Source organism: Pararge aegeria, chromosome 13, assembly GCF_905163445.1.
Source record: "Pararge aegeria chromosome 13, ilParAegt1.1, whole genome shotgun sequence".
Lineage (NCBI taxonomy): Eukaryota > Metazoa > Arthropoda > Insecta > Lepidoptera > Nymphalidae > Pararge > Pararge aegeria.
In genome coordinates this window covers 9,114,950-9,127,827 of record NC_053192.1, presented here as the reverse complement: position 1 = coordinate 9,127,827, position 12,878 = coordinate 9,114,950, and the positions used below count along the sequence as shown (strand labels likewise).

Here is a 12,878-nt window from a genome sequence, read left to right as displayed (position 1 = left end):
TCAGCTGTGTTTACATTAAATGTCAAATAGGGTCACGCTATTGCAAGAAAATTAGTGGTGTTCTAGTATACCCTTGGCCAACAGTAGGTATGTAGTAGTTGTATTTTTATCATTATAATATTTATCTTATACAAATGTTAAGCTAGGTGTTTTTGTTTTAATAAAGAAGCTCGAGATTGTCATTGTAGAGCTTAAGAATCTCTTTTTTTTGTCAAAATTCATTTAATTTCCCAAAATTGATCCTACGTTTTGCTGATTCATTACGTATCTCCTTCGAAAGATTCAACTTTTACGGCTTACTCTACGGTACAAGACAGTTAGAAGTCGGGGTAGTGAGATTGCGATCTGGCTATGACGTATGGTAAACGGCCAATTTTTTCTTCCTCTTCTTTATTTGTTTAAAAGGTTTGCACCACCTAAAATAAGAACGGGGGACTCAAAGCCTACTTCAGAAAGTTACCATTTTTACTATAACTATATAAAGGTAAAACAAACTGTAGCGAGGCCTTCGAGATAAGGTAAAGGTAAGATTATAATTCCACGCCATGAAAAGGGTTATCTTTATCTTTTTCACGAACACGCAAATGTTTATTTACATCTTTCATCTTTATCTAGTTTCACTGCCACATTGTCACTATCATATCTTTAGACTTGTGTTTCACCTATACGTTTGACAAACATACAGTAAATTCCCTTGATTTGTGCCCGTGAGGATGGTTTTAGGTAATCTTAATTTAGATTTAGGGCATTGTTTTCCAGTACCTACATTAAGTTAAAAAAAATTAAGTCCAATTCTTGAGGATATTTGTATGTTCCGTGACATGATCAAATTAATTTAAGTAGTCATTTTTGTTTTGGTGCCGGGTGATGACGGTAAAACAGAATACAGTTGTCAACACCCCTTTCCCGCGAGTGTCATCCCCAAAAATAATATAAATTTTTGATTCGATGGAAAAACTTGCATGACAATACATTCAACATGGTTTCTTTAGGTCATGTCTAAGTTAGTTAACGAGCTTAGAATGTATTCCGACTCCGACGCAGTTAGTTAGTAGTGTATTGAAATCTTAACAGACGGATTAAAATCAGAATAGACGGATGTTATGTTGTTAGATTACGAAAATGTGTAAGATTTTCAGGAAATCGTTGATATTTTATTTTATTGATTAATTTTATTGCTGTAGGTTTGCACCCTATAAAGAACAGACAGGGTTTTTTAGCCTAGGTACTGCAGGTATATTCAAAAATATACTTACATACTATTTTTACGCCAATTAAGATTTTTATATGAGATGCTTAAAAGGCCGTGGAGATATTATATCTTATCTTACAAAAGTCAACATGTAGCACACGGGGGTTGGCAACAGTGTCCACACAAACCGCAGTAAATTGAGTCACGAGTATCATCATGAAGCATACAGCACGGACAGATCAACCGTGACGCGGCGTGACCGTGACGGCGTGACGAGACCTAGGGCAAGCGTCCTCGACTCCGGCCGACCATATCAAACAATTTGTATTGCCGCTAATCACACTATTATCACAGAGTAAGGATAGACGAACCGACTTCCGACATCTAAGAGTTATTGTGCTACAAGTTTGGGGCGAGCAAAGGAAATTTATGACCTTTTTCACTAAACCTAGGAAACGCTTGCATCGGATGACTGACTTGGGTGATGCAAATTGGGGCTTGGACTGGGCCACACTGCTTTAGTACTTACGTCCATTTTAACACCTCCAGCAAGGCTAACGAACCAAGCACGGGAACAGGGTATAGGTGGAGTTTACCCCCGTTTATTATTACACATATATTATTTGGATAATATTTCCACTTGTGCGCCAGTCCTCTGAGAGTTGATAAAGCTGTGGGAGACGATACATTTTTATCCTATCCCCAGGGATATAATTGTCTCCGGCCTGTACTAGCCCTGCACATGTTATACAAGAACTATCAACTACCCCCTCGCTTTTTGCTATACCTTGTATCATTTATTTTCCGGTTGTTCTGTGGTAGACTTGAGGATACAAATATTTGCTAATAAAAAAAATGTGTCCGGACAACTTATTTGCATTGCAAATATTACGAGCAAACAAAATCGAGTGGAATTCTTTTAAAATACGTTACACCTAACGGTATCTAAGTAATAATATACATGTTTTAATGAATACTAACAAGGTAAGGTCCCTAACCCGAAAATATCATGTAAAATCCAGATCGAATTTAAATAAAAACAAATGTTTTTTTTTTTTTGCATTGTATCAGAATTGCGATTGTGATTGCATCAGAAAGACAATTAGGGATTTACAAAAAAAAAACAATTCAAATTCAAAATTCAAATTTAAAATTTATACCGGAATCAGACAAACCGAATCTCTACATAGTATAAAACAGTAACTTTTCGCGTCCGTCTGTTTATCCGCTAACTCTTCCATCCGATTTTAATTTGGACTACACCATCGGTTAGATAATTTTTCACAGATTGTTTATATACATAGTAATGCCTAATAAAGTTATTTGCAAGTATAATAAAATACACTACAGTACACTATTAGACTAGTCTCTAAACTAATCCGCTAACTTAAAATGGGTGTGGCAGTTTTTTATCATCCCCGTATCAAGTTCATAACATGACCTTTTTCTAACCCTTGTGTATAAACAAAAAGCAACTATTATTGGCGTTTAAAAAAAAATGAATATTTGTGTCTATGTGCTATTTAGACTAGTCTGGAGATAGCACATAGACACATCTTTCTCTCAACATAATTTCTAGTTTTTGCGCAAATCAGTTCAATCTTTCTAAAGTGATTGAGGAACAAACATCCATCAAAACATTCGCATTTATAATTTTTTAGCTTAGCCCTTGACTGCAATCTCAGCGGTTGTTAGTGAGCATGCAGTCTAAGATGGTAGCGGGCTAACCTGTTAGGGAGTATGGCAGTTATATTCAATACCGGTTGTTTACGCGACAACTAACCGGAACGCTGAATAGCTTTGCGGCACGTCATTGTCAGTAGAGTGATAACTAGCCACCGCCGAAGCCTCCCTCACCAGATAAAAATGTATTAGTATAGATAAATCGGCTCCAACGATTTTCATGAAATTTAGTATTTGGGGGGCGATAAATCGATCTAGCTAGGATTCATTTATATTGGAATCTCGGAATCATTTATATTGGACATACGACTATTTTTTTAAGTCGACTCATTTGCGGACGAAGTCGCGCGGGTCCGCTAGTTATATATAATGTGACAAGCGAGTGTTACCGACCGCAACAGCTTGTAAGTATCAATGATATCCTAATCCTTTAATAATGGTTATAAATCACGATTGATGTACGATAACTGACATTATATGTAAGTATATAGCGATTTATTTGTGTCCGACAAAACGGAACTTGTTTTCCTACTCTAGTTTAGTGATAAGCAAGTTTCACTGTGGATCACAAGGTTTTGAGTAACGGTTAAAGCATACATTCTTGTAATTTTGGAATTTTGGCAAGAAATTAGTACCAGGCCGGTATTAGGAAATAAACGATGTCCATGCCACGTTATACCATCGGTCTCGGTTTAGTATAACAGACATATGATGGTAGTCAAAGCCCACCAACCGGTACTTTAGCAGAGTGGCGGTGGTCTCAGCACTAAATCCTCCTCTCTCCAACAGTGGGAAATGAAAATTCTGAATTTACCTATTTAATTCAAATGTCTAGTGTATGTTTGTAGTTACTGTAACACCTATTTGGAAGGCAGATTTAGAACAAGTTGATATTAATCTTAAGACGCCTGTCCTGATGAAAAGGTCAGAAACGTATCGATAAGGTGACCGACCCCGGTTATTCCGGTTGTTTATCGAAATAAGTTTTCTCGATTTATAAAATTGATACCATACACCTAATACCGTCTAAGATAGAATGGTCTAATCCGTTAACTTGAATGGGTGTGGCAGTTTTTTTTATGATTTCCGTATCAAGTTCATAACATGACCTTTTTCTAACCCTTATGTATATATGTGTATAAACAGCAGTGATAGCCCAGTGAGTACTTCGACTTAACTTTCCGTGGATCAAGTTCGAATCCCAGCACGCACCTAAACTTTTTTAAGTTATGTGCGTTTTTAAGCAATTAAAATATCACTTGTTCAACGGTGAAGGAAAACATCGTGAGGAAACCTGCATACCTGAGAGTTCTCCATAATGTTCTCAAATGTGTTTGAAGTCCACCAAACCGCACTGGACCAGCGTGGTGGACTACGGCCTTAACCCCTTTTCATTATTGGAGGAGATCCGTGCTCTGCAGTGGGCCGGTAATGGGTTGATATTATGATGATGATGTATAAACAAAACGCTGCTGTTTTGGCATTTGAAAAAAAAATAATAAGCCGTTAATTTCCGCTAACAAACACGTGTTTATCTGATTATAGTCCGGAGTAAGGATTTTTATATGCCCAAGAAACGATTTTTATTTAAGTCCTGCTTCTGTTTAAATTGCCTAATATCTGTAAAATGGCCAAATTGATTTTGATTACTAACTTACTCTCAAAGGCAGATAGAAGATTCAAAAGGAATAATCACGTCTATATTTTCATAACATTGTCAAGGTTCTAACCAGGCGTGGAACGCCACTTGACCAATTTAAGAACTTCTCAAAATAACCATCACTCGGAAACCAATCCTATAAAATCTATATACATATAATAAGGGCTTTGACCATAGCGACCACTGCCGCGCTAGAGAAGTTGTCAAAAACCATCGTTAATATTGCTACGTTAATGTTAAGTAACATGATTGGCAGCGGTCGGATTTGGATTTGGATACAAAAAAAGTTGCCTATCGTTTAGGACTCTTATTTTTACGTCACTATGATGCAAAGCAAAATAGAGCGGGAAACTATTTTTTCATAATCACGCTTACATTGATCTGCTTAATCTGCAATAGTTTTAAAAAAACGTTCCAATTTTCTTGCTTCATTCGTTACGGTTTTAGGTAACATTTTCATGGATGCACACAGATTACAAGTATAGTAAGTAACAGTTAAAAAAACAATAAGTTTATTTCATTTTATAAATTTTTATCTGACGCAACTCTCGAATCTGGAATGAAATATTGGTCTATCGTAATGATGATAAATATCGTCTATAGTTTTATTATTCTTCATTGCAAACTATACAAGTAGTTAAAAATAGAACTTAGGCGAGAGCCACACGGATAAGACGTCATTACGTAAAAATAAATAACTGTTCAAAAATCTTCAACTGGTAAAATATGTCCAATTACTTATCATGTAATTTGTATGAAATGAGAGCGCCAGAACAGAAATACAGTTGCCACCATATTCCTCCTCCCGGGGATGACGTACGGTGCAAATAAGGGAATATAACGGATAAGGGTAGGAGCGTCCTGTGTGCTACTGCGATCAGCAATCCGTCTATCCTGTGTGGTGATTATGGGCAATCCCTAGGAGTGGCCTTCAGCAGTGGACTATTATAGGCTATTCATGAAGGTGCTAAGATCCTGATGTTTATTAACTAAAACATCGCTTAGGTTTCATTTAAAAACAGTAGCTTCCCCGCTCTAGTTGTCAACATAGAAATGACGTCAAGCGATATATCCTAACCGGAATGATCGTCGCGATACAGCGGGGTCGCTCACCTCGCCCAAAACGTCTGCGACCCTGTTCCACCGACCGGCCAGCAATCAGATTGCAAACTGGGTCGGAATCTAAAACCTCATTAGCATTATTCACCATTGTCTATTCATTATTGCATCTTTAACAGTTAACAGTCCACGTAACATTGTAAATGTTCCTCTTAGTTCCAACGAGTGATGTACCGGAACCATTTTTTTAAAAGCACCTACGTTGATAATAAAATTAAAAAAACCCTTCGAATAATTGTTTTTATATGCAATAGGTAATAATTACGTATTTCTCGTAACCTTTTTTGTTTTAATGAACTGGATAACCTCCTTCTTATTTTGGAAACTTGTTAAAAACTAATCCATTTATCATCATCATCATAATGTATATTTGCTTTTAAAACACCGCATCAAACCGCTTAGGCATCAAATAAATAGTAATTTATCCACGGTGTAATTTTAAACATTCCGTCAGCTAAACTAACTCTGCTTAACTATTAAGACGTTATGCCACTTTTATTAATAAAAGAAATGAAGTTTAACGGCTGATACATCTTTAGCTCACTAAACCGTTTTGTTGCTCGGTAAAGAAAACTATGCCGATGGTGTTTCCGAATCCAATAGTCCAAAAATAAAAAGCTCTGGTCATTGAAAATAATGTTTGTGAATCATATGTAATACTTCAAGATTTCGACTCGATAGTGACGACGTTTAGTGAACGGTCGATGAGCTCACATATCCTATCTAACGGTAAAAACTTCTTATTAGATTTACTGCGACTCTGCATTTACATAATTTCAATTGGGCCACGACTAGACTGCCAGTACCAATAGCCTACAACGCTGCCATAAACATTTTAAAACATTTTACTCATCTGAAAGATGGACAACAAATGAAACTTAAACTCCACCATTCGATGTTCGACGATTATTTCGTGGCCTGTATGGTATACATTCTAGAAGCGAAATACTAAATCTACCGCATGATGCCGAGTGAAAGCCAAAAATCTACTCCAAGACGGTATAGGTGAGTTATTTCTTTCTTACTGCTGGAGTTCCAAATACCGTGTTCTTGTGCCGCTTGGGACCAGCGGCTTAGCGTTGATTAAAGCCAAACGTATATTCCAAGACGGTAAAGGCAAGTTATTTTTTTCTACTGCGACAAATTCAGATATTAGCTGCGTTCGTAAAAGCTAAAAGCGAAGACGATCTGGTAAGCAATTTCCAAATTTTGGGTAAGTTTTTGGGTACTGTAACAAACATGTAGGGTTGTTGACGAACCCACAAATAGGTCGACAGCCATTATTGAGCAGCCAGCTAGAAGCCTTGTGTTCGCAACAGTCGTGTTAGATGGAAGTAACTGCAAAAGACCTATGTCCACAGTTGGCCGACAGTGGACATACGTTGGTGGAGTTGAAACAACGACTGCGTCAAATGTTGGTAGATTATAGAAAATACGAGTACTTCTTAGTTGTGGCGTAGTTCTTGATTTCTTTTCATGTTAATTTTATGACGGATTTGCGAAGTCCAGGTCATCATTAAAATAAGTGGCTCATTATTTAGGATTGTTATTGTTTGGACGTTCATCCGTAAAAGAAAAAATATATCCTATCGGCTCCCCTGAAATTATCATATCCAAGTACAGAAAATGGTCCCAGCTGGGTTATAGACGAAAACTGTTGGTAATTTAGTAAACCAACATTAAGAATTTCCATTTTTTTTATGTGAACGTAAATAGTTACAGTAGTTCTAAAACAAAAGCTATATTTAATATTAGATATTAAGTTTTCTTGAAGGTCATAATCATATACCATTAGGTAGCTAGTTAAGATCTATTTGAATATAATCTTCATCATTTTACTGGCCTAGGTAAACCATCGACCGACGGACCTCTAAATTACACATAACAGTAAAGAATCGTTAAGAAAAATATTTGGTTATTATCCTCGTGCAGTTATTATACGTATATATATATATATATATATATATATATATATATATAATATACAACAGAATTGTTTATTTCATTTCTATCAATTTGTTACAAAAAAAGTTAACGTAAATTAATTTTACAAAATAATTAATTCGTGACATCATACGGTACGGTAATAACTGCACGAGAAAGTAATATTAAAAGCGTTAGCTCACTAAATTAAAGCCATAAACGTCAAAATATATAGGAAAGCAGCGATAAGCCTTTTAAGTAAAAGTCTCACAAAATACAAAACTTTAAAGATTTAAAGCTTGACAAAATCCTTCAAATATGTATAACAACCACTGTTAAAAAGTGGGGTAAAGACCTTATTGTATGTAATCAGATATATATAGCAAAAACTGAACCACGTAGGACTTTGCAAGACTTCTAATTTGAAAGGAATCATTCTACTAAACTGAACGCACATTACAGGACAAGACACATGCGCATATCGCACGGCCAATAAAACATTCAAGTTGTGATGACACTCAAAGCTACCTTATTTAAAAAGGCCAGTCAAGCATCAGTCCCTTAGTATAGATGAACGCTTGCTATCGTAGCTAACTTTTTGCCTCATTGGCGTAGTGGTTATAACATTACATTGAAGAGCACGAAATCGTGTGGTCATGTGTTCAATTCGTTGACCGACCAAGGAATGCTAATGGTGTTTCTGTCAAATTTTCTCTAAAATTGGTGAGCACGTTCGGTCCTCGGTCCCGGTTATTATCACAATATTTTGTCAAAAATCGTTAAGCCCGCCAACCTACATTGGTGAAGCGTTGTGTCTAAATTATTGCGTACACCGATCTTATTACGAACCTATGAGAGATCCTAATAGGTTGACCATAGTTGTTTTTTTAAGGTACTGAAAAAATGTAGACTCAAGAGTAAAATTTAAAAAAAAAAAAAACCTTTTCAATCTTGTTTTAAAGCTTACTGTTACCACCTCAACGTGCAGCATTCCTTACGGAAAGTTAAAAAAATAAAAAACCGTGGAATAGGATACAAAACGATCATCAGCCACATTTTACTGTCAAGTTAAAGGTATAGGACACCAAGGGTACTGATATGTAAATGCGGTTGTAATGTGCGACCAGCTTAAATCACTTTTCTCTTCGTTACTTTCAAACATAATTGAGTGTTTTCGCTCAACAGCAGGAAGCCGGTTAACTAACGTAATATATACCAGAGCAACACAAGTCAAGCGAGTCGAAACTATCGGAAAGCGTTCGATCAACCGTCTATTATCTAATGACATCTTTCACTGCTACTTTGATTATGTTGCCTTAGTATTTAGTAACTTACTTCCTACCACTGAATTTACTTATCGCGGAATTAAATTGTTAAGATAAGCATTTGTTACAAAGAGGAAAAGACCATTTTCCACTTCCTTTTAAGCGTTATTAGGTATGGCCCCTGATCATAAGGACACCGAAATATATAGCAGTTGAGAGCCTTGAGAAGGTATCTAAACTCGAGTAGTAACTTTTCTATGGGTAATTACATTACAAAATAGTATCAATTATTCGCAAAGCACCAATGAAATATTCGGAAAGTAGTCAAAGCTTAATTGTTCTATACCAGAAGGTACACCCAAAAAAAACAAACACAAATTTGAGCAGACAAAATTTTCTTTTCATTTCTGCCTAGCCGTGAAACTGCCTAACCTAAATATGAAACGTGCATATTCGCGGAAATTATTATTTAATTACAATAGGGATGTGTTTATTAAGTAAAGTATACGTGGAATTAAGATAACATTTATATTTCAATGTTTCCAAGGGCCATACGCGCATTTTAATAAATCATAGAATTATGAAATATTAAAGTACTTAATATATATATGTTATATCAACATTAACTGATTAAATATAATTAAATTATGATTGATTAGTCACCTTCCACCATAGTAATGCAAATGTAAAATTTAGGGAAACTTACCACTACAGGTGGCGGCCATAAATTTTCCGTTCGCAGAGAAGTCCATAAGAAGAACTGTCCCGGGATGCCCTTTGAGATTCTTGAGTAGCCATGGGTGACTGAATTCGTTTTTTCCCTTCCATGCCGTACGTTTCTTGTTCTTTCCCATCGGTCGGCTTTCCACTGTTGTAGATTCGGCAACCGACTCTGTTAAAGCATCTGAAATGCAATAAGAAACGAATCAAGGTTTTGAAATTTAATCTCTTTATCATCGCAATGTATTTCGATTAAGAAAGCATCTTGGAGGTACCCCTGTAGTCCATGATAATTCGTTAAATTTCTTAACATTCAAAAACGGGTTTTCTTTATTCAACTACAAGTTAGCCCTTGAGTGCAATTTCACCTGGTGATGATGTTAGGCACGTCTTTGTAGGTAGGGTATCTAGACCAGAGAAAATTAAGAAATTAAAAAATTTCAAATTGTCCTGCTGGGCCTTGGGACCTCAAGCCTAAAACCACAGCACTCACCGCTGCGTCAGGGAGGTCGTCAAAAACGGTTGTAATTCTATAAGTTTTAACCCTATCTGCTGAGTCTATACAGCAACACCATAACAACAATACATTCTCGGATGTTTCAAAATTTACTTTCACTTAAGTAGGTATATTTTCACTTATCCACTGAACTGCCTCTGCAATTTGATTTCAAACTTTAGGTATATGATTCATGGAGAAATCTAAGGAGAAAACATTAGGCAAACTGGTACCTACTTTTTTTTGATGATAAGATGTATTTTTCATGCATAAATAAAGTATTTTATTTGTGAGATGGCAATACCAAAAATAAGACTAGGCTAAGTTTCTGATGCATTACTTTAAAGGACTTTCAGACGAAAATTTAAACAGTTGTAGCTAAGTGTGCAATAGTAATAATTAAACTGAAGGGTTTGTTTTATTGTGTTATTGTCTGGAATCACCACCATGCTCATTTATGCTGCCAAACAGCATTGCATAGCATTGCTGTGTTCCAGAAAGTTGTGGTTGCTGGTGTAATTACAGGCAAATAGAATAACAACTACCTTGTGGTGTTCCATGCATGCCCTGCAAGGTGCAACTCTGTCACTATCACTTCTTCAGTGAACTGCTAATGATGATATAGGATTGATAAAAAAATTTAATATTTAGTTATTGAATCATTGAAGTAAACCTAAATCATATGAAGTTTAATGTAAACTTGTGGGCAAAATATTGGTCAAGTATACCCTGAGTTCTAGTGTACTGATTTAGATTAACCAGTATGTCTGACGTAAAGTTTGAATTATTTGAATTATGAAAATATATAAATATAAACTGGTTAACAATGTTATGATAGATTATATTTAATTCAAATAGGATAAGTTGTATAATTTTAGAGCAGAACTATACATACAGTGTTTTTAATCTATTTTAGTTAAAACTATTTGCACTATCAATTTAGATAACTGATTTTGACATGACATTGAATAGTCAACAGAAAATTGAAATTAATTTTTATATCATTATTATCACACTGCCCACTAGAAAGCAGGTCTTCTCAGAGTGAGAAGGGTTATACACTACCATGCTGGCAAAATGTGGATTAGTGGCCTTCTCAAGGCTTTTAGAATATTATGGAGAACTCTCAAGTATGCAGGTTTCCTAAAAATATCAGCAATTCACTTGCTTTAATGGTTTCCTTCACCATTAAAGCAAGTGAATTGCTTAAGTAACTCATAACTCAGAATAGCTAGTGGGGATTTCTGGTGAACCTCTGATTGCAATGCCCAGTTAAAACCACAGCTACAACTGCTGAAAAATAGCTATTTAATTATAAATTTATTTTAAGAATTTACCTATTAACTCTTAAGCACACAGGATTGAATTTACCTATTGCCTCCTAAGCACACAGGATTGCTATCAAAGAATGTTCTTTTATTAACATCTGAGTTATATTGTATTTTGCTCCATACCTCAGACACCTTTTATAAATATTATGAATTTACATCATTATTCACTATGAACAGAGTCTGGCTATATTGTTATGTTTATTTTTACAACACTATTTGTTCAGTTGCTCTTATCAATGGGTTAAATTTGGAGAGAAAACATTAAATAAAAGTTTTCCAATGCATTTGAATAATATCTAAGGTCCTTATTAATAAACAGAAATAAAGCTTTGAACAGGATCTGGAAATTCCATACAAAATGACCAATACTTGAGCACCAGTTAGCTTATGTTGGTTTAATCTGAGCTTTTTTAATATATTTTTTTATCATGACTAAGATATTCCAAAATGTTCAATACTTAATAAACTTATAAAATATCAATTTTTGTAGAGGGTTAAGAATATTCATTGTTATTATCAATTCTCTATAACATACCTTGTTTTGAGACTTGGTACTATAACTATTGAGCTTTCTTTAAAACTTAAAGTGCTTTCTATGGCTAACCTTCCTAAATAAAAAGCCAATAAAAAAAAGCACCGGTTATTGCTAAGATTAGTGTTCCAACGTAAACAAACTTTTTGGCTATATTAAATTGTATATACAGAAGAGTGTAACTTTACCTTCTAAATGCTATTAAAATATAACTTGTACAATGTTAAACTATTTAGAACAAAACAGTTCTATTTTAATTGTAATGTTGCAATAATTTACCGTTAAGTAACCAAGTTGGCGGCTAACAGTACATAATAATCACATGTGGTTAAACTAAACCGCTAGATCGGCATGTGGTTTTTAGAGTTGACATTCTCGTATCAATTATGAAGTTATATATTGATTGCCCGCCGTAAAATAATCCTTCGTCCTATGTTTGTTGTACAAGTAAAAACATACGATAAATGTTAAGAATACGAAAAAGTATTCCTAAACCTACCTGTTACGCTCTTAGTTTCATCACTTTGCACTTCGCATTTTCTATTCCCGAAGATGGTCTTGTAAATAAAGTGTAGGATTACACATAAAAATACGGTAAGTCCTGCCATAATGTACACATTCATCGTTTTTCCGGCTTCAAAATATCCCATTTTCACTTATAATTCAATTAAACTTTATTTATAGCCGATTTTCGTATCAACAGCGACAATTGACAGTCACGCGGTCTAATATTAACTGAATTGACGTGCCGATTGATTGAACAGTGAACTGTGAGAATGAATGGATACTATAAATGTCACTGTTGACATTACACGCCACGCGAGTTTTGGCATTTGGCGTTGGTTTCACTTATGGAGGGTAGAGGTAAGGAGAGTCATCTTATATATGGGAGAAAAGTTGAAAAAGTGTCCAGTTGTTTCGCTAAATAACAGTTCAAAAATCCTCCACAATGGCGCT

At 35.2% G+C, this 12,878-nt stretch overlaps 1 protein-coding gene across 2 annotated transcripts in view; it reads right to left on the bottom strand.

Moving 5' to 3' along the window:
- The window catches only part of LOC120628642 (transducin beta-like protein 2), a 148,525-nt gene extending 135,827 nt beyond the window's left edge, over positions 1-12,698 (bottom strand). The window contains exons 1-2 of one of the 2 annotated variants that reach the window (XM_039897178.1): positions 12,421-12,698; positions 9,549-9,746 (exon numbers count right to left, since the gene is read on the bottom strand). In XM_039897178.1, the coding sequence (XP_039753112.1) occupies positions 9,549-9,746; positions 12,421-12,571 (349 nt within the window). In that variant the 5' untranslated portion in view covers positions 12,572-12,698. The remainder of the gene's footprint in view (positions 1-9,548; positions 9,747-12,420) is intronic. The other variant, XM_039897177.1, reaches the window with a different exon arrangement.
- Between the last annotated feature and the right edge of the window lie 180 nt (positions 12,699-12,878).